The sequence below is a fragment of the Microtus pennsylvanicus genome, chromosome 5 (assembly GCF_037038515.1).
Source record: "Microtus pennsylvanicus isolate mMicPen1 chromosome 5, mMicPen1.hap1, whole genome shotgun sequence".
Classification (NCBI taxonomy): domain Eukaryota; kingdom Metazoa; phylum Chordata; class Mammalia; order Rodentia; family Cricetidae; genus Microtus; species Microtus pennsylvanicus.
In genome coordinates, this window is record NC_134583.1 from 59,499,374 (window position 1) to 59,521,383 (window position 22,010).

General features: G+C 51.8%; 1 protein-coding gene across 2 annotated transcripts in view; it reads right to left on the reverse strand.

The window, feature by feature from the left end:
- Positions 1–21,240, reverse strand: part of Syt17 (synaptotagmin 17) — a 66,899-nt gene extending 45,659 nt beyond the window's left edge. The window contains exons 1-5 of one of the 2 annotated variants that reach the window (XM_075972000.1): positions 20,871–21,240; positions 16,083–16,100; positions 15,295–15,443; positions 8,163–8,311; positions 6,382–7,001 (exon numbers count right to left, since the gene is read on the reverse strand). In XM_075972000.1, coding sequence (XP_075828115.1) covers positions 6,382–7,001; positions 8,163–8,311; positions 15,295–15,443; positions 16,083–16,100; positions 20,871–20,885 — 951 coding nt within the window. In that variant the 5' untranslated portion in view covers positions 20,886–21,240. Of the gene's footprint in view, positions 1–6,381; positions 7,002–8,162; positions 8,312–15,294; positions 15,444–16,082; positions 16,101–16,302; positions 16,592–20,870 lie in introns of those variants that run through there. The other variant, XM_075972001.1, reaches the window with a different exon arrangement.
- Between the last annotated feature and the right edge of the window lie 770 nt (positions 21,241–22,010).

Genomic DNA, 22,010 nt, shown 5'->3' on the forward strand with positions numbered 1-22,010 from the left:
CCCACAGAGGGAGGCCAGTATCAATGGACAGGATAGTCTAGCCTGGGAAACCAAGTGCACCATGGTGCAAACCTTGCTCTCCCTCTATCTCATGTTCTGCCCCAGGAGCAAGTAAAAAGGTAAACCAGCCCGGAGACTCCCAGCGTGACATCTTTTAATGACTTCCATCTCCCTCAGGAGAAAGTTGAAATCCACAGCTTATTCTCTGAGGCCCTTTCCCCTCTGATTTCTGCTGCCTTTAATCTCCTGTTCCATCACAAGAGCAAATCATATGCCGGGCAAGCCAACTATTCTGGAAAATCCACAGCGAGGTGGTGTTCACTCATCACATGTTCTTAGCCTGTTAGGCAGAAAGCTGGTGGCTGCTGCAGAGAATGTGTGGAACCAGGCTCCGGTGCAGCCCTGGGCAAGGGGTTGTGAACAGGCCTCTCAGAAGGCCACTCCAGGGAAATGCCGGCGTGGGGAGCAGGTTGGGACTCTGAGTTCTGTCACTTTCAGTCTGGACCTCAAGCCCCCAGTCTCACCTCCATCCCCAAGACCCACTTGGCTGTGACACATGAGAAACCTGCTGCCTTCAGTGCGCAACTGAGCCACCATCACAGCGGGCAATGTACCCTGGGAACGGCACAGATGTGTTCCCATCCAGTCTCAGGGGACCTTTTGGGTGAGGAAGGTGATGAGGACGGTCATGGTCATGATTGTAGGTTTCAGGTTCAAGTCTAACATCACCCAGTAATTGGGTGGCAGAGCCCAAATGTAAATAAGAAATTCACATTTGGTGTCTGGAGCCAGGCCCTGGCACAGAGCTTCTAGGGTATTTGGAACCCTTTCAGCAGGGAGAGTATCTTTTGTATACCAACGAGGTTCTCTGATCACTGGGGACCTTCAGGTAACTTAAGGGTGGGACTGGCTACCAGAAAGACCATAAGGAGAGAGCTGGCGGCTTTACCCCCCTCTGACCTCGAGGAAGGGTGGCTGAGCGGAGGCTTAGCTCAGCCACCAGCTGACAATAGCTCAATTTATCACACTTGTACCATGGCACCACCACTAAAACTCACAAGCGTCAGGGTTTGGAGAACTTTTAAGCTTGGTGATTGCAGCCTGGTGTTAGTAGTGTGTGCCTGCAGAGGGGTGGAGACGTCACACATGCCTCCCTCAGGCCTTTCATGAGACATCCCTTCTGCTCTGGCTCCCAGGTCAGATTCTTCACAACAAACTCCCCTAGTCAAGATGCTCTCCATCCTGGTCCCAAGCCACAGACTGAACCTTGCAAAACTGTGGGCTAAAACAAGAAAGGGGCTTTGCCTGGCCCTGTAAGCCGTTCTACAAATGACTAAACTTGAGCATTGGGTCCTGGGACTTTAGCTTTAGCAGTCTGGTCAGCCAGAGTGGGAAGCTGGGACATAAGACTGCATGCACTAACTCAGGGAGGGCAGAGTCTGAACCGGATCAAAATATAGGACAACTGGTGTTCAGAGAAACGGAGACGTGGTTGTTTGAGGGCAAACGTCCACATTCGGTGGCAGCATTGTGAGTCAAGCAGCTCACAGCGAATGCTCCTGAGGAGATTGAAATAGACGCTGAGTGACGCCTCTAGTAGGCAGCAGAGTTAGAACTTGAACCCAGGCCTGTGTGAGTGTAGGGCCCATGCTCTTCCCCACCACTAGACCGTATCATCGGGAGGTGTACAGAAGACATGCATGGGAGTCAGGCAACCTAACTGTAGTCTCCGTTCTGCCATGAAAATCTATGTGGCCTGGCCGGGCGGTGGTGGCACACGCCTTTAATCCCAGCACTCAGGAGGCAGAGGCAGGCGGATCTCTGTGAGTTTGAGACCAGCCTGGTCTACAAGAGCTAGTTCCAGGACAGGCTCCAAAACCACAGAGAAACCCTGTCTCGAAAAACCAAATAAATAAATAAATAAATAAATAAATAAAATCTATGTGGCCTTAGACTGGTCACTCGACCTTTCTGTGATGCAGTCTTCTCGCTTAGGCGATAGGCAGGTCCATCCACTTTGTTCCTGGCTCCTCCTTTATTACATGCTAGACTAGGGGTCAAAGCTCATGCTGGGGTCAGTGAGGTGACTCAGCAGGGGTCCTGGTTGGGGTTTTGTCAACTTTGGACACAAGTTAGAGTTGTGTCAAGAGTAACTCAGTTGAGTAACTCAAGGATGAGTAACCTTGGTTGATATGTCTCCATCAGATTGCCCGAAGGCAGGTCTGTGGGGCATTTTCTTGATTGCCAATTGATTGAGGAAGGCCCAGCCCACTGTGGATGGTGCTATGCTTGGGCAGAAGGTCCTGAGTTGTATAAGAAAGCAGGCTGTGGAAGTTGGGGGCGCACGCCTTTAACCCCAGCACTCAGGAGGCAGAGACAGGTGGATCTCTGTGAGTCTGAGGCCAGTCTGGTCTACAGAGTGAGTTCCAGAACAGCCAAAGATACAGAGTGAGTCTGTATCTAAAAACAAAAAAATTGAAATAATAAAAATAAAAAAGGGCAGGCTGGACAATCCATAGTAAGCAACACTCCTCCATGACTTCTACTTCCGTGCCTGCCTCCAGGTTCCTGCCTTGGCCCCTCTCCATGGACTGCATCCTATGTATAAGCCAAATAAACCCTTTCTTGCCTAAGTAAGCTTTGGTCATGGCGTTTGTCACAACAACAGAAGGCAAACTAGAACCACAGGTAAGGGTGCTTGCTGAGGAGGCTCAGGGTTCCAGTTTGCATCCTGGACCCCACACAGCTCCCACGAGTCATCCTCTGACCCCCACAAGCACGCCATAGTATATACGCACTAAGTAAATAAAGAATGTAATTAGAAAATTTAATAAGCTCTCAAGTGTGAAATTGATTTTTACCGAGGGAGGAGGGGCGCACGGAAACTTCTAGTTCCCGTTGCTCTGTCGAGCTCTGAATTGGTCCCCAGAAGCATTATGGGGCTGCCTATCAGAAGCCGAGCCCGAAACGGTTTTAACACACACAGGGGCCAGGGTTCTAAAGGTCACAGCTGCCAGCAACTCAGGGCAAGTTGAAAACATTGCCATTTGCCTGGTTGAGGGCTGGACGGTGACAGTTGCAGTTGGTGAGGAATCTCAAAATACAGAAGGCAGTTAGGAGTCTCTGTTTACCAGGCTGTTTTTAGCCATCCAGAAGGCAGGCTGGGGGCGTCTGTAACTCCAGGCAGTTTCCAGTACTGGGTCCAATCAGCACAGAGCGCCAAGTATCTCCAATTATTTTTGCCTTGAGAACAAGCCCTGGTGACACCACTCTATCTGCTGCCCTCACAGTGGACATATGTCACCAGACATTTGCCCGGATCTATAGGATGTGCGCGTTAACAGCGTACCCCAAACCGCAATAATGATGTGTTAACGTGGGTTTGTCTCTGGTACCAAACACACAGCTGTGGCGAGGGATGCCGGTAATGGGGAGACTGCGTGGGTGGGGGTGAAGAGGAATGATAGGAAACCTATAAATCTCCCTCTTGATTTTCCTGTGAGCCCCAAACAGTCCTCTGTGTGTGTGTGGGGGGGGGGTATGGAGTCGTATATGTGTATGTGTTCCTCTGTGTGTGCATGCATGCATTGTGTGCATGTGGGGGTAGGGGGGGGTCAAATGTCAACATCCAGTATCTTCCTCAATAATCCTCCACCTTATTTTTGGAGGCAAGGGCTCACTGAACCTAGAACTCACCAATCCAGCTGGACTGGCTGTCTAGCAAGCTCCAGGGATCCTCCTGTCCCTGCCCTGCAACATCCCTGCCAGCATCACAGATACCTGCCTTAAACCTGGGTTTTTAAAAGCACTGAATGCGGCTCCTGATGCTTGCACAAGAAGCACATTATTAGCTGAGCTACCTCCCAAGCCACCCCTCAAAATTAAAGATAACTGTAGGCAGACATGACGATGCATGCCTGTAATCCTAGCACTCAGAAGGCCGAAGCGGGCAGACTGTGAGAAGGCACGCTTGAGGAAGAACGGCTAAGAGTAAAGCCCTCTGCATCTGGGTTCAAATTCTTTGAACGCCGAGTGTTGTCAACTATTGTAGAAGGCACAAGAAGTACCCAACCTGATGGCATTGCAAGAGGGAAGAGCTGCCCAGGGGAAGGGTCTTTGTGTGAAGCTGGGATGGCGACAGTCTAGGTGCCTTGCCTGCTCTCTTCTTCTCTTCCCTGCTTCAGCATGAAGGCCTGTGTCCAGATGCCACCTCCCACCATGGGTGTCAGAGGCTTCTTGCCTGCTACGACCACAGGACAAAATTGCCAGGGAATTAAGCTCCCAGGTCCCAGTCGCCTTTACTCAAAAGTTCTGGGGATGAACAACACTGGGCTCCTTTGTGTGCCTTGCAGGTTTAAGAACTGGACAACGCCTGCTGTGTTGACCTCCTGTCCATCACACACCCTTCCAGACTTTCCAAATCCCTCCTGGTGTTCCCTGATATAGGACCAGCCTTGTCTCAAGACCTTCTTTATGGGGAATTCATATGAAGAAAGGGGTAGACCTTCATCTTGGAAGACAAACACACAACAGGACAGTCTTGCCCCCATGCTGGAAACCTGTGTACCACTGGGATATGACGTAGTTCAGAAGAGGGTACGCTCAGCATGCACAATGCTCTGGCTTTAATCCCCAGCACGTAACTCACCATAAGCCAACCAGCATGCCTCCCAAAGGCAGCCCTGGGTCACTGAATTCTTGATCAAGACTGCACAGCTTTGAGATGCCCCAGCTTGTTGATTTACAAACTACTCTGCGTCTCCTTGGGCTGGGTCATCCTCACCTGTGCAGTGTGAGGTACGTCTCTTCCTGCCTGGGCCTTCCCCTTCCCTGGCTGTCCAGCTCTCTGTGTCCCAGGGGATGCACTCGAGAGTACTTAACAGCCTTCTTGGAGTCCCAGCTCAGCCTGTGGCCTCAGAATGGGGTCCCCAGCAGCTAATCACATCCCCCTCAGGTTAGACATGAGGCAGGAAGTCAGTCACCACAGTGGGCCTGAGAAACATCCACGCATCATCCGTTCCATTGTCCCTATTTTTGTTTCTGTTTTTTTTTTCTTCCAAATCACTTCCTGAAAGTCAAAATGATTGATATCTTTATACCCTGGGTAATCAATCTCCTGAGGAAACTGTTCAACATTGGTGGCAAAGCATCTCTAGGGTGGCGGGGCCACGATTCTGTATATATGGGAAGATTTTACAGAACTGGGGTTGAAGGGGTGCCTCAGGAGTCCTTGCTTCATAAACATGAGGGTCTGAGTTTGGACCCCAGAACCCACTAAAAACCCAGGCATAGATATGTGTACTTGTAACCCCTGTGCTGTGGGGACAGGGACAGGAGGATCACTGGGGCAATAAGGCAGAGAGTGACAGAGCAGGACACATGACACCTCTCCTGGTCTCCACACACAAATGCACATTCACACACCTTACACACTCCACATATATACATCCTCATATGTAAATCAAAGAGTGAAAAGATTTCATAGAACTTCACATGCACACATATACACTCTTTCTCTCTCACACACATACATGGGCATGCCCATGCACACACCTACATGCATATGCATGTACGTACATACATGTGTACACACTCTCTCACACACACAGATGTCTACATGAATGCCTATGCATACCCATACACACTTACCCATGAATGTATATGCACACACATACACATTCATATGTGCATGCCCATGCACACACTTATACATGTACACACATATTCTCTCTTACTCACTCATACATGCAGTCCCTTGAATACACACACACTCACACATGTATATGCATGCCCCCACATACACACACATTCACACATACATGTATATGCACACTCACACATACATGATTCATGGACATGTATGTCCATCATGCCCTTGCATGCCCATGCACATACACACACATTCACACATGCATGCCCATGAATGCATACACACGTGTATACAGTCACATACTTGGGGACACATATAAAAACCCACTGGAATCTGAACTTGGTCTACTCTAGTTTATGGTGCTTGGTGGTTTATCCTACATTCTTTGGGGGACAACGGAGAAGAGAACAATTGGAACTCTATGCTGTATTTGAAACTTCATATGAGTATAATCATTTCAAAATAAAAACAACTTAAATACAAAATAAATTTTTTTGTCTTTGGCTTTTTGGCACAAGATCTCAAATAGTCCAGGCTATCCTCAAATTCATTACATAGCCAAGGGTAGCCTTGAACTTCTGATCCTCATGACACATCCCAAGTGCTGGGATTATGGGAATGTATCACCAAACCCAGGTTCAAAAGAAAAAATTAAATAGTAAAATAAGTTAAAACAACATTCTTAAGAAGAAGAATTCCCAGAAGGTGACGCAGCAAAACTCAAGCCTTACCTGCGAGCTGGGGATCAGAGCCTTCCACCAATGGCCGCCCTTCACCAAGTCCACCTCGCACAAGGGCACCGCCACTTTGCCAATCACACAGTGGCGGGAGAATTTGTCAAAGTCCACCACAGTGAGCAGTAGGGTCCTCCTCTGGGCTTCTAGGAAAGGGATCTCGAAGGTGTAGCGTTCCTCAAACACAGGCTTCTGCGTCTTGCGCTTGACGCCTGTCTGCTTGGAGTTCTTCTGGTCGGGCAGGAGACAGATCTTGACGTAGGGGTTGGAATGGGCCATGTCCTGGCGAGAGCCATCATGGGAGATGGGGGGCGGAAGATCCCGGGCCTCGATCACCCGCACCGTGAGGTGGTTGTGCAGCAGGTCATATTGTGTGCTGAAGTGTAGCATGCCCAGCTGGTACTTGGACATGATCTCCTCATCAGTCAGAGAGTCCACATCATCAAGGTTTGAATCGAGGGAGTAAAGTCGAGGCTCAAACTTCCTGAAGTAGTCATCAGGGGTGTAGGCCCGGCGCAGCACCGATGGCTGGATGGGCTCCTTCTTGGCACTGAGAACCCCGAACTCAATAGGTTTGATGTCAATGAGTGGGGAGCTGGGGCGCCGGGAATCCAGACCTAAACAGCCACCAAGAACAAAGATCACCACCACTGGCCACCCGGTGACATGAGCAAAGGTCCCCAGATGCCCACGCCGGCTTCTCTGCTTCAGTGGGCTCTTCTGTGCACACTGGAAATGCAGGCGTTCCATGAGCTCTGGAATCCGTTTCAGGACCCCTGACACACCCAAGCCCTCAGATGCTCAGAGCCTTTACTGGAAACATAGGGCTAACAAGATGGTTCGCTAGTAAAGGCCCTTGCTACGAAGCCTGGGGGCCTGAGTTCAATCCCACATGGTAGAAAGAGAGAACCAACTTCTAAAACTTGTCTGACCTCCACATATGCGTCATGGTATGCACGTTCACACACAACACACACACACATACACTCACTCACAATCTTTTCTCTTGGCTCTTTGAGACAGGGTCTTGCTAAGCAGTCCCCAACGGCCTGGAATTCACTTTGTAGCTTGGGCTGGCCTTGAATTTACGATTCTTCTAACTTGGGCTCCAAGGGCTGGGACTAGGTGAGCCCGAGGGTGCAGAATGTGTGCACACGGAGAGATAACTGTGATCTTATTTATTGTGAGAGGTGGTTGCCCAGTGGTGGCTGGAGCATCCCACCACAATCATCAGAGAAGCCTGGTGCCAGGTGGCGCTCTAAATGCGTGCCATGCCCGGAGTCATCCGCTTTTTACGGTCCCGGGGATATTAGAGGAGACCTTAGACAGTGAACTCTCTCCAGAGCCCTGCACTTGCGAGGGTGAGAAGCAGGAGGGAAGCGGGCTCTCCCCAGCTGAGGTGTAGCACTGCCCCACTTTGGGAGGGTGACCCCAGGGGCCAGCATTTCTGGGTGAAAGCCCGGCTAGACTACGAACAGAGGGAGATCATGAGGTCTGAGGGTACAAGAGCCCCTTGGTCTTCCCGTCTCGAGCCCTTGCATTTGTCACCCTGCTTCTGGGACCCTAAGTGTAAGCCCTGCTGTTGTTTTGAGACAGGGTCTTAACTTTATAGTTCATGCTGGCTTGGAACTCACTCTACTCCAGGCTGTCCTGGATCCCCTGTCTCCAACTCCGAGTGCTGGGATTTCTGGTACGAGCCACCAAGCTCAGGTAGCTCTTTCCCTATACTAAGAGAATGCCCCTCTCCCCTTCGCCCTGCCCAACCATAACCGTCTTACTGGAGATTCTCCGAGTCAGGCTGTAGGTGGACTTGGATGTGTCCGAGGACGAGCGTCTCCCATCAGGGGAGTTGGTCCTTGGGGTCAACGGGACATCACTGGCTGTGTGGACGGAGTCGCCATCCTTGTCATTGCTCCGACTGGCTATCCTAGAGGAAGAAAAAGGTTTCAGTGGCTGCTGAGGCAACCCCCAGTAGAGTCCCATGTGGGCCTCCAGCTGCTTGTCCACAGTTCAACCGCTATAGGGACCTTTCCCAGAGCACGAGCAGGCACTCAGTGGCTGAATAAAGGAACTCCTATCTCGGAACATGCATGGTGATGATGCAGCCTCTGACCCACACTGCATCACTCAGAATGATGTATATAGTCTTGCTTTTCACATAAACTGTGAAATAATTCAAAGGTATCATCCCTGATTTAGAAAATAGCTTCAAGTTGGAGGGCAAGCAAACTGTTGCCACATGGGGGCACCCCTGAGGCAGGATGAAGCTGGAGACCTGTCGATCTTGGGTCTGGAAGGAACCATGTGGTTGTTTAGATTCATCTGAACTTGTGAAAGTGCCCTTCTGTTTCAATAGTCTCCACGCTTCTGATTTAACACCCTTGAAATAAGCTCTCGCAGCCATGCAGTGATGGTACACACCTTTAATCCCAGCACCGGGGAGGCAGAGGCAGGTGGATCTCTGTGAGTTCGAGGCCAGCCTGGTCTACAAGATCTAGTTCCAGGACAAGCTCCAAAGCTACAGAGAAAACCTGTCTCAAAAAAGTAAAAACAAGAACAATAACAAAAAGTTTATCTAAAAAAATATGTCATCGCAATGCTGCTCGAGCATGGAGCGACGGGCGCATGACTGCAGCGGTCCTGTGAGTCGGTGACTCGAGAACAGAAGTTGGAGGTGGGGAAGCGGTTATGGATTAGCAGTAGCGATGACTCAACAGGATGCTAATGAAGACGGGAAATGCTAAGAAACTGGGGGAGGCATGGGCAAGACTCGGGGACAGATGGTGAAGGAGATGAGAGATGATCAATGAGATGATGATAGATGATAGGTAGGCAGGTAGATGGATGGAGAGGCAGACAGATGCTTTCAGCTGGAACCCTAGCTAGGTGACCCTGGGTGATTCCCTTCCACTCCCCGTTCCTCCATTTCCCCATCTGTAAAATGGGAATAACCACAAGACCACCTCCTCTGGCTGCTAAATTCTCAGAACAAGTCAACAAGCACCAATTGCTACAGGAGTGACATAGCTGGGCACTGTGTGTCTCAGCTGGTATTACAACGGGGTAGCTCTAAGATCCCCCCAAGTTGGGTCTGGTGTGCCCCCGTAATTCCAGCACTCAGAAGGCTGAGGCAAACAATCCTGGGTTTGAGGTCAGGCTGCCACGAAAGACCTTGTCTCAAACAAATAAACATCACCATTACTCCAGCTGGGCATGGGCGCTGGGGCAGGGACAGAGCGGGGAGCCCGCAAAGAGATGTAGGAGCCAGCAATACCACGCTTAGGGGAATATTGAACACAGTGCGCCGTGAGCCATAATGGTCACACCCCATCAACTTGACATTTAAGCCTACAAGGAAACAAACATGTCTTGAAACAACAACAATGAAAAATGCAAGCTTTGAATTCTAGAGGGTTTTCAGAGACACCTGATGCGTGAGATGATGCTGACTTGACCACAAAGGGATGAAGGCAAGGCCAGGGCAAGACAAGCCAGAAAGGGAGAGTGGACACCTGCTGGCTGTGTGTGGACACAGATGAAACGTGTGGGCAGGCGCATGGGGACAGGGAACAGGATCGACCGGGGGGGGGGGGGTGCAAACACTCCCTTAAAGCAGAGCTGCAGCCTCTGGGTGGAGACTCCGGCCTGCCTCTGGCCCTGCTTCCCAGCTGCTAGGCTTCACTGTGACAGCCACCTCCTCCCGTGAGAACCACACACCTTCAGTGGTCAGCTTAAATGTCACCGGTGACCCTCTGCAGCCACTCAAACAAAAGTGTCTGAGTACAGGGCTGCCTCACCTCTGTGTCCTCTCTGATACCCTGGGCCTCCCTGTCCCCTCTGCCTAAGACGCTCCTCCAGGCTTTTCTTGCCCAGTTGTTTGTTCTTTTACCCATTCAAGTTTTTGGTTCAGTGGCCCTTCCTCCAAGGACCATGATCCTTTCTCTGTGACCACTCCCATCCATCCCTCTATTGCTTTCTTTCTCTTTAGTGCTGCACGCTCGTCTTCAGGGCTGACCCACTGGCGTGTCTTTTACACCCCAGAATGAACTGGGGTGCACACGGAGTGTTGTCACGGCACTCCTGAGCTCACTGACCAAAGGGAGCAGGGAGTGGAGAGTGGCACCTATGGTGCCCATGAACACTATCTTGGGCCATTCTCCGAGCAATCCTGCAGCCAGCTGCTAGGGACCCCCTCCCTCCCTTACTGATGGGAAGTGCAAGCTTGCGTTGGGAGCTGATTTGTCCATTGATGAACCGTAGCGCCCCAAGGGATCCCAACTATGCTCCGGCCCAGACACACACTCCCTGCCACAGCTGGGCATGCCCTGTGCAACCCATGAGAGCCATACATAAAGTAGGTACTCCATATATGCTTGATGGGCAAACAGCTGGGCTTCCAGTCACTCTCCCATAAGGACCCTTTTGGCACTGCTCCAACAGAGCCGTGTAGACTGCAGTCACCGAGATGTACACCTGTCCGTACGACATTAATACCCACAAGGAGTGCCGTGTCTCCAGAGATCTCACACAGAACACACAATGGCCGCTTCCCCCACCACATCACTGTATGGAGACAGGCCCCAGATGTCACAGGAGGAACAGCTCTGCACAGCCCGAGCACTTGACATTTCTCCTTCCTGTCTGTTTGATAACATGCAACTGCCCACTTGGTAAATAAATCTGGAGCAAATGCAAGCTGCAGATCTGCTTTCGGATTGAACCCGCTTTCCCCCTTACAGATTTCTGTTCTGCCTTACATTGTGTCAGAGGCCAGGAACAAATGAGGGGCTACGGGAGGGTCTGGGCCAGTATTCAATGTTAAACAAAACTGTCTCCCAACTCAAGAGTTACAATGAGGCTGTGTACCTGTAACAGGGACTCTCTGGGTGTCTGGGGATGGAGGAGCCTGCACCTGACTGACACTGGCAAGGAGGAAGGAGGTGGCAGCTGCTGGATGAGAACGAGAATCCAAATCTTTAAGCTGGCACTCGAAGCCCTGAACAAGCCAAACTTGAGGCTCCTCTCCCGTGACCCCAGGCCTTCAGTCGTGCCTCCCTTTAGCCAGGCTTCTTCCTTCCTCTCTGGTTTAACACTGGAAGCACCTGCCCCCAGGGTCTGTGAGCTAAAGGTTGCACCCACTGCCTTGCTTCCTACCAGCCATGACCCTCACTTCTCTCTCTGTGGTAGTTGTCACACACTATGGTGGGTGACTAGTTGCCTCATGGTCGTAGGCCCTGGAGGCTAAAATAGCTACATTCCAGCTCTTCAGACAGGAACAGCCCTTGCCCTAGCTCCAGGTAGATGGCAACCTAGCCCAGCAGCTATTCTCCCTGCCTGAAAGTGGGCACAAGTGACTGGCACAGGACGAAGGCTGGGCCAACGCAATTTTCTGTCTTTGAACCTTTTTCCTATGAAGTTGATAGAATGCGAGTCAAACGTAGCACAAGGAGTAAGCGAGCTTAAGAATGAAGCCAACTCAACGGAAAAAACAAAACAAAACAGAGAACCCACGTGAGCCCCTGGATCCAGCCAGGCCTGAAGTCACCATCCCTGGATTGTCCATGAGACCCTAGGCTAGGTTGTCACATATGGTATGCTAGGTGTGAAAGTAGAGTTCCAGGAGGCCACCTGACCCCCACACCTGCCTTATGTCCTAGATGGAAAAGTCCCCTAGTCATAAGAGCCCATCTAAGCTCATGAAGATGACAGTGTCCCCCATGCAATGTGCACTCAAAGGAATAAGTACTGGGCTGGGAAGGTGGTTGGGAGGGTGGTCCTTGTCACATGCTGCTGAGGACCTGAGTTCAGATCCTCATGAAAGCCAGCACCCCTTCTGTAAGATAAGAGGCGGAGAGAGAGATGTCCCCAGAAGGTCTCAGGCCAGCTAGCCTGATGTACGTGGTGGAGAACAGCAAGAGGAAGAGGCCTTGTCTTGAGGTGCAAGGCGAAGACTTGGGGCTGAGTTGTGGCCTCCACAAAAACGTACACACGTGCACACAAACACCACATTTGCACCAAAGATCAAGGCTGGCTGCCAAGGACATTGAACCCCACTTGTCTGTGATGATGGCTGGATAAGAGAGCACTTTCAGGGTTCAGTTTCTTCCTCTAGGCCCGTCAGGTGACCAGCAGACTTTGGAAACTACACACACATACACACTCACACACAGTGCGTGTATATTCGGGGGGATTTTCCCTTCTGTTTTGACTCCAGTTTGAGAATCAAATCTTGAGCCTCACACATGCAACAAACGCTGGGTTCCATCCCTAGCCCTTGAGCTTCTGAGACAGAGCCTCACTGTGCAGTCCAGGCTGGCCTGGGACTGACGCTCTTCCTGCCTCCTTCTTTAGGACTGGGAATACAGGTGTGACTTTGTACCTGGCCATCAGCTTTTCTTTGAAGTGACTAAGACATATGGCCTTTAGGATCCGAATAATCTCAGCCACTCTGTTACAAGGACCCTATGAAATGGGACTGTCTCTTCCATCTCAGCTCTGTGACCACCTACTGGAAAGTATGTTCTCGAAATGAGTGAAAGGTTCCTGTTGACACCAAATAATGAAAAAGAAAAAGAATTCTTACAGACCTCTAACCCCTGGACTAAACACATTCTGAAGGCAGTTCATTCACACTTGTTTGTTTTTGAGACAGGGTCTCACTACATAGCTCAGGCTGGTCTTGAACTCACATCCTCCTGCCTCTACCTCCCCGGCCTTGTGATTAAAAGCATGCACCACTATAGCTAGCCTTCTTCACTTACTCTTAATTACAGTCCTATGAAATAAATTATTTTACTATTCTTATTCTCTAGATATGGAAACCAAAGCCAAACCAGGGTTTTTGCCAGGTGGTGGCAGCGCACACCTTTAATCCCAGCGTCAGGAGGCAGGTGAATCTCTGTGAGACAAGGCCAGCTTTGTCTACAGAGTGAGTTCCAGGACAGCCAGAGAAACTGTTTCCAAAAAATAAATACACACAACAAACAAACAAACAAACAAAAAATGTCACCCACAGGGCTGGGGACACAGCTCAGTTGGTGGAATGCTTGACTAACAGGCAAAGGCCTGGGTAAGGTGGCCCAAGCCTGTAATCCCAGCCCTCAGGAGGTAGAAGCAGCAGGGTCACAAAGTCAAGGTCATCTTTGGCTACCTAGCAAGTTCAATGCCAGCCTAGCCTACCACCCTGTCTTAAAAAATAAAAAGAAGCAAGGCGTGGTGGTCTGTGCCTCTAATCCTGGCACCCAGGAGGCAGAGGCAGGCAGACCTTTGTGAGTTAGAGGTTAACCTGGTCTATAAAGAGAATCCTAGGCCTGTTAAAGCGGCACAGTGAGACTCTGTCTCTCTAAGTAAACAGATGTCCCACCTTTGACCATCAACCAAGTCTCAAGTACTCTTAAGTATTTTTCTAAATACTTCAACAAACCTATTTGGTAAATACTATTCTTTTTTTTACCATCTACCGCCCCGCACTTTTTTCTTACCAAGACAGGGTTTCTCTGTGTAGCTCTAGCTGTCCTGGAATTCACTCTGTAGACCAGGCTGGCCTTGAACTCACAGAGATCTGCCTGCCTCTGCCGCCTGAGTGCCGGGATTAAAGGTGTGCACCACCACCTGGTTTTTTATCATCACATTTTACAGATGGGAAACCAAGGCTCAGAGAAACCAAGCAACTTCCCCAGGGTTAAAGGACTAAAAAGCTGTAGCCAAAACTAGATTTGAACTCATGTAGGCTGACATGACTGTGTTCTGGAAACATCTGAAACTTGCTTCTAAGAAGAAAAAAAAAAAGAGCAGGCATGGCAGGATTGCCAACCCAGAGGAAGGGGCTCTAGGGGCTTCTGGGGTTTCAGCCCAAGATTCAGTCGAGACAGTTCTAAGTGCTACCCCTGGACTCCGTTGATACCCGGCACCATCTCCTTTCTGGGCCTCCCTCCCAGAGTCCCCAACAGCTGCTGTCAATTATTTCTAGGTCTTTCCCAGCTTCTCCCCAGACTCTGACCACATCCCTCTGCCTGCCACAGTGAGGTGGATCAGACATGTGGCCAAGCTTCAAAACTGCCTTCCCAAAATATCTGAGCGACCGGCAGGCAGATGGAGATGGTTATGAGGGCGCAGGAGGGGAGTGGATTAGAAATAAGCCGGAAGATGCCAGTGTGAGCAACACCGGCATTGGGGGCAGGGTGGGCTGGGCACCCCTCCCTGTGGCCCCAAGGATAGCACCACTAGCATCAGAGGCAGGGTGGGCTGGGCACCCCTCCCTGTGGCCCCAAGGATAGCACCACCAGCATTGGGGGCAGGGTGGGCTGGGTACCCCTCCCTGTGGCCCCAAGGATAGCACCACTAGCATCAGAGGCAGGGTGGGCTGGGCACCTCTCCCTGTGGCCCCAAGGATAGCACCACCAGCATTGGGGGCAGGGTCGGCTGGGCACCCCTCCCTGTGGCCCCAAGGATACAGGCCTTGCTCAGGTCAGCCAAAAGACATTATCCGAAAAGTGCTAGCAGCTAAGATTTACTGAGCATCTGCTTGGTGCAGGCCTGGGGTTGGGCATTAGGACAGTCTGTCATGCTGTCTGGGAAGGGGACACTCAGACACTGGTCCTCCTTTGGAGGCTGTAGCCTTCAGGAAAGTTCTTCAGAAAGAGCCCAAGTCTTTTTCTGCTTGGATACTTAGGCTACTTAAAGTGTCCCCGAGATTAGCATCACCCGGCTAGCATCCCAGAAGCTTGGTGTGAGAAGGGCTGAGCAGGCGCCTCACCGCCAGCTGGTGCTACCAGCTGGCCCACCACTGAGGGGGCACAGAGAAGCCCTTCTTGGCTATGTCCATGGTAACTCAGCCTATCCCACCCCACCCTCTGCCCATCTTGCAGTGGAGAGGATGCTGGGAGGTAAATTTCCAAGTGGGTTACTCACAGCCATGGAGGAGTCTGGGCAGGGAAAGGTCCCAAGATCTCCACTTCATCTTCGCTGGACTGGCAGCAGCTGGACTCGTAGCACCTCTGACAGCAATGTCGACAGGTCCATCCGCACAGAAGCACATCAGAGATTCTAGACAGAAATCCCTGAGGCCATTGGGGGAAAGAGGAGGTAGGGAGGAGGGTGAGGAAGAGAGAGAAGAGAGACGACACCCCGAATTATAAGCAACCCATCTGGGATGTGCCCCACCCATGACAAACAGGCACCCCAGAGCAGAGTTGCTCATAGGAGAAAAAAGATGTTATGTTTTTTTTCCCCCTCTCCTATTTGTGCACCGTGGGCACGGGATGGCAAACAGAAGAGACTACAGCCATTTGGAGCAAGCAAAGCACTTGCAGGTGTTTGCCTTTGGAGTTTATGTGTGTGCCTTCCTTGACAGGTGGGCGGTTATTACAACACGGAGAGGCCAGGCAATATGTTCTCAAACACACATGCATAGGGTTCTCTCCCGGCAAAAGGGAAAAAAAAAGAGATACTTCAGGAAAAATAGCCCCGGGGACATGCAACTAAACTGAGGGAGTCCGATTTAATCGGGACACACATGCTGTCCAGGATGTCCCCTTGGCCAGGGTGTCCCTTTTGGTAGGAAGGAGCAGAAAAACTGTACCCTTGCTACTACCCTGTGACTCAGTACTCAATCATGCCCCAGCCCCACACCAGACTCCAAACAGAAAGGCAAGCATTTGATTAGAATCCAGACCAAACAGATGATTGAATTAACCCACCTCGTTCAGTGGTTCCAACTGCCCTTTTAGAGAGCCACGGTGAAGCCAGGGTGAGGGGCAAGGAGGAGAGAGGGAAAGAGGGAGAGAGGGAAGGAGAGAGAGAGAGAGAGAGAGAGAGAGAGAGAGAGAGAGAGAGAGACCAGTTTAGCAATATTCCAGCAACTCAAAGAACAGCAAGACAAAAACAACAGAAAGCAGCACCCTGCGTCTTTACACTCACCATTCTGGGGAGGGAGCTGACTTTACTACCAAGGTATGGCTATGTTTGCAGGGCTGCTGGGAGCCTCTTGGTTAACTAACAGCGAATAAACGGGAAATGTGAGCTTTTCCATTGGATGTGCACCGTGTGCTGTTATGAATCAGAGCGGGCAGACAGATCGTCAAGCTACTCAACACGCAGCCACACTTCAGGGGACTCGCAAACCTTCCCAGACTGAAATAGCCAGAAGCCAACCCAAGAGGGCCTGATTAGCTAAACTGACAGGCCCACTCCCCCGCCCCTGCCAGGGCCCTACCTTCCAATTCTGCTCCAATCCTGCTGGTGGAGAGCTTCCTTCGACCACCCACAAGAGGGGGAGGGGCTGGAAGGAAGCCAGGAGCTGGCCCTCCCTCCCAGATGTGGTTCCACCCCTACCTCAATCTCTTCCCATGGTCCCCAGACTCCCTCCTCTTCTTCCAGAGAAGCGCTTCTCTGCATCCAGGAGTTCCTTGTTTTTTCAATTATGACATTTCTTTAATGCGTGTGTGCATTTGTGTCTCTGTGTGTGGTCACAACCATCCACCACACTACAGAGCGGTCAGAGGACAGCTCTCAGGAGTCCATCCTCTCCGTCCTCCCCCTGGTTCCAAGGATCACATTCAGGTCATCAGATTTTGTGGCAAGCAACTTTGCCAGCTGAGTTATTTTTACAGTCCCAGGATTTTTTTTTAATTAAATCAAACACATAATCAAAATAATCCACCAGGCAGGTATCAAATCGTGCAGACTAGATTAGGGCAGTTCCTAGACTGGCCGAAGTCAGGAATACACGGGGGGCCAAGAGGGAGGAGTCAGTCTGGGTTTGTAAACAAAGCGAGAGGAGTCCTAGAAGGCTGAGGCTAGCCCCGTCAGGCTCAGATTTAATGCTGAAGCAGTCCCCTTGTGTTTATTTTTCCAGCTGCCTTCTGTTTCCATCACGTGATCCTGACTCCCTTTGCCCACAGGTGATTGTTTCCTTCTCAGACCTTTGGTGTGCTTGGTGGCTTGCTGGCTGTCCTGAGACAGGGTATAACTCTGTGCCCCAGACCTGGAACACTTCATCCTCCTGCCTTACCCTCCCAAGTTCTGGAATAATAGGTATGTACTATCATGCCTGACTTGATTGGGGGTTTTTTTTGTAAGTTAAAATAAAAAAGAGAGCTAGTTTTTTTTCAATGTGTATGCATATATACACATGTGTATATGTATATACATACATGTGTATGTATATGTACATACATATGTGTGTATGTATATATACATATATGGGTATGTATATACATACATACATATACATGTGTATATGTGTGGCATATGTACACGTTCCTGTGAGTGCTTGTGCACATGCATGCATGTTTATGTGTGTATGTGGTGGACAGAGGTCAATGTCAGCTGTCTTCTTTATTTTGACACAGGGTTTTGACCATGAATTTGGAGCTCATCGGCTCCAGGCTGGTTGGCCAGTGAACCACAGGGACTCTCCTGTCCTCCTTCCCAGCACGAAGGTAACACACCACCACACTCAGTTTTTCACATGGGTGCTGAGGATCTGAACTCAAGCCAAAAGAGTCCAATTCTAGAAAAAAAATGTCAATTTATAATAGCCTAGGGATTGGTACTATTAAGTGCAACTCAGGTTCCTTGAAGTCCCACGGGTGGTCTTGTGGGAAAGCACTTAAAGTGCTCATCATGGGTCCCCCCAAAACCCAAACTCAGCCAGGCACAGGTGCTAAAGGTCACAGGTCACATGACCGAGTAAGCTGGGAGGGAGGTGGGCTCTGCACTTGGATCACTTCTTTTGATGATTTCTTAATACAGAAACGCTGTGTGGCTCCCAGACAAATAAATGCACCCTCCCTGTGGCTTCTGAGGCAAGACACCAAGAACCACCCTGGCAACTTTCAGCCATAAAAACTCGCCCTCGTGGGGCTCACACGAGACCGGCTTGAAGATGTTTGCTATAAGCTGAGCGTAGTGCTGTGTGCCCATCATCCTGGCCCCAGGATGCTAAGCAAGGGAGGCTGTGAATTCGAGGCCAGTCTGGACTGCACAACAAGACCTTGTCTAGAAAGAAAAAAGTCAAACAACTGAGGGCTGGTGAGACGGCTCAGTGGGTAAGGGTGCTTGCCACCAAACCCAATGACCTGGGTCAAATCCCCAGGACCCCATGGTGGAAAGAGAGAACCAACCCCCACAGCTGTTCTCCCGCTCTCACACACGTCCCGAGATGTGCAGTCCTCCCCAGTCCTCCAGGTCCCCCAGTGACCACAAAGTGAGAAGTTTAATGTAAAGTCATGCTTCCAAGCGCCGGTGGCATTCCAGCAATTCACGGGTATGTTCTCAGGCATGGGAGGTCAGAAGGGACCCATTGAGCCATTTATACGTCGTGCCAAGCAGAAAAGCTGCCTGACAATGAACGCCTTTCTCAAAGCCCAGGTAGAAAATGGTCCTGCAGGAACAACCCAAGGCAGGGACAACGAAAATGGGAAGGAGGCTCCGAGGCCGGGGTCTCATTCTGCCTCACCCCATCCTTCCTTCGGGTTCACTCTTCAGGTACCAGTGGAGAACTGATTCAAGCCGGGAAACATAAAGAGAAACCCCCAGGCAACCTACACAGAAGTGCGCAGACTCCAGCTCACAACCCAGTAGTAGGCCACTACCCAGTTCTCCAGCAAAGAAGGATTCCTATTTTGTTTATTTTGTTTAATTTTATTGAGACAGGGTTTCTCTGTGTATCCCTGGCTGTCCTGCAACTTGCTGGGTATATCAGTCTGGCTTGGAACTCCCAGAGATCCTGCCTATCTCTCTGCCTCAGAAGTACTGGGATTAAAGGCATGCGCAACCACAGCCCGGCAGATTTGTGTATTTTTAAATGGCTGCAAAACATCCAGCTGACTATTTCCTGACTTTCAGAAAGTCTCTGAAACTCACTGACCACAACAAATAAAGCTTCTTGGGTGCATAGCCACGCCCACCCTCCGACCTCCCTCTGTGCTTGCTTTAGTACTGTTTTCTGAGAAAAGGTGTGAGAGAAGAAAAAGAGTATCACTCTCTGTGATCGGGAGACATTCAAACACTGTTTCTAAGAGGGAAGCCAAGACCATTGAGCTGCAGGACTTATGTGTCCCCCTCCCTGCCTACAGTTCAGAACCCACTGTGACTGCTAAGGAGTTCCGTGACCTTGGCAAATGACAACTTTTCTGTGCTGAAGTAAGGTTTGGGTAGCTAAGTAGTGACTTACCACTGTAATCCCAGCACTGAGGAGACAGAGGCAGGAGAATCACGGGGCTAGCCTAGGTTATATAGCAAGAGCCTGTCTCAGAAAAAGAAAATGTATGAATTGAATGAAGAACCACAAAAACTTGTTTCACTGTTCTCTGCTCACTCCCTTGGGCATCAGAGGGGCAGGGACTGTGACCTATGTCCTAAGCTGTTCCATAATTGGTGTCATCCCAGTGTCCTTGAGCAACTGTTGAACAGTATCACAATATACCATAGTAACAGTGACCTTCATTGAACTTGAAATCAGGACCTAGGCATCTATGAAAAAGCAAGACATTCCTAGGGATCAAAGCCAGAGGAGAGGGTCAGGTTCCACCAGGTGGCAGACCATCTGAGGAACAGGGGACAAGGGATCATGGAGCCCTAGGGGGTCTGTAGTCTGTCCCGCCCCCCTCCCCATACACTAGGCTGAGGCTGGGAGGCTAAAGGTGAGTTCCTGACTCTGCTCCCTTCCTCTCCGGGTAGGAGCAGGCAGCCCTAGAATCCCGCAGCTCCTCCGATCTGTTTGCGGGTCCGACTGCGTGACCTTGGGGATGACCTGCCACCACTTCTTAGTTTGTAAAAGAAACGTGTTTCTTCTCCAAGCAGCACGGTCCATCCCCACCCGCCCCCTCCAAATCGGGGGGGGGGGGAGTACTTGGATATCCTCTCCGTCTGGGAATCTTGGGGGCACTCTATGAGAGGGATGGGGGGCTCCTGCACTTCTCAGACCTCAACAGACTAAAGTAACCGTCCTCACAGACCTCACCAGTGTGCTCTGGCCTCTGGATGTTCCCACCCCTCTGCACCCAGTGCCCGGGCGAACGATGTCCTTGTCCCTCCAGGTCTGAACAGCTGCCTCCAGCTGGCTCCACCGGCCAATTAGCCCGAGCCGTCACCACGGCAACGGGCACTGGCGGGCCGGGTGGCTGGCGCGCCCCGGGCCGCCCTCCCGAGGCCCCTCCCCTGGGGTGGGTGCCAGGGGTACGGGGGGGGGCGTGCAAAGTCACCCTACAGTCTCCCCTCCCAAGGAGGTAAACAGGAGGATGCAGGTCCCACGTAGGTCCCTCCATACCGGATCTGAGGTACCCTGCCCTACTCCAGGACACGCACAGGTGCCTGCTCTGGGGCACCCGTTGTTTTGTTGTTTTTTTATGGTTTGGATGTTTTTCTTTTTTCCTAGTAAGTTTATGGGAGCTGGATGGTGCGCACTCCCGCGTCGCGCGCTCCCGGCGGAGGGGGCGCGGTCCCCGATATCCCCTGGCGGTCGCCCCCAGCCACAGTCCTACCTGGATGTACGCCATCTTCGCCCGCTCTCACTCACTCCGGCCCGGGCATGGCGTCGCCACAGCCCCTTTGCCCTCGCCGGTACGGCGAGGTGGCACAGCCAGCCGGCAAGACACCAGTGGGCGGCCGGGTGGCCCCAGACGTGACTGGCGTGACTGATGAGCGCCGCCCGCCCCTCTGCCGGCCGCCCCGTCCTTGCCCAGCCCTGCGGGGCCGCCTCCCTGGAGCGCAAAACCGGGATGCCCCGAGGTCCCCTGCTTCAGGCTCTGGTGGACCAGCACCCACACTCACACCTTGGGGAGCTCCCGGGTTGCAATAAAGCTAGGACGCCTAGCCAGGAAGTCCCGGGCGAGCGGCGGGGACTGCGGCGACCCCGGCGCAGGCGGGGCCGGCGACGCTGGGGCCCGAGCGCGGGAGGCGGGGGAGGGAATGGGGATCGCCAAGGGGTGGGAGGGGGCGGTGCCCGGGTCAGCGCCGCCGGCAGGCACTAAAGTGGTACCGATCCACTGCCTGATCGACAGCAGGGCTTCCGGGGCAACTGAGCGGCTGAGATGACACCGCGCAGACCTCTGTGGGGTCTGGAATTGGAAGGTCCCCTCCATCCTTCCCTCTTCCCAAGCGGTTTGGCGAAGTTTTATGCCAGCCTCACCCGACGCGCCTAGAACCGGGCTAGGGTATGTGTAGAGGGTGAAGGGCAGGCACCACCTATTTAGGGTGGACCTGGCAGTCCCTAGGACAGTGCCGGGGCAGGGGGACTCTCACCCTCGCTCTTTTCTGCGTGGGCTCCTTTAACCTAACCCGCTCGACTGGAGTCCAGGGCGCAACAGGTCTGGCGCAGGGCGGCCGGGCAGCGCCACCCAGCGCCGGGCAGCGCCCGGGGCGTGACTCTGCCCGAGGGCAGCTGGGACCCCAGTGTTCAGGACCTGTCGCGGTCGGTCGGCTTCGCCTGCTAGCCCGCGGATCTGGACACCGCCCCCCCCCCCCCCCCCTTGCACTGGAAGATCGCCAGCACATCTCCAAGCCCAGAGTCTCCGTGGCAAGGCCACCGAGGTCGGTGCAATCCTCCGGCTAGGGACTTGAGGCGGAAGGTGGCCCTTCTCGAGTTTCTATTTTCCATGCCTGACAGCTGGTGTCGCTGCTCA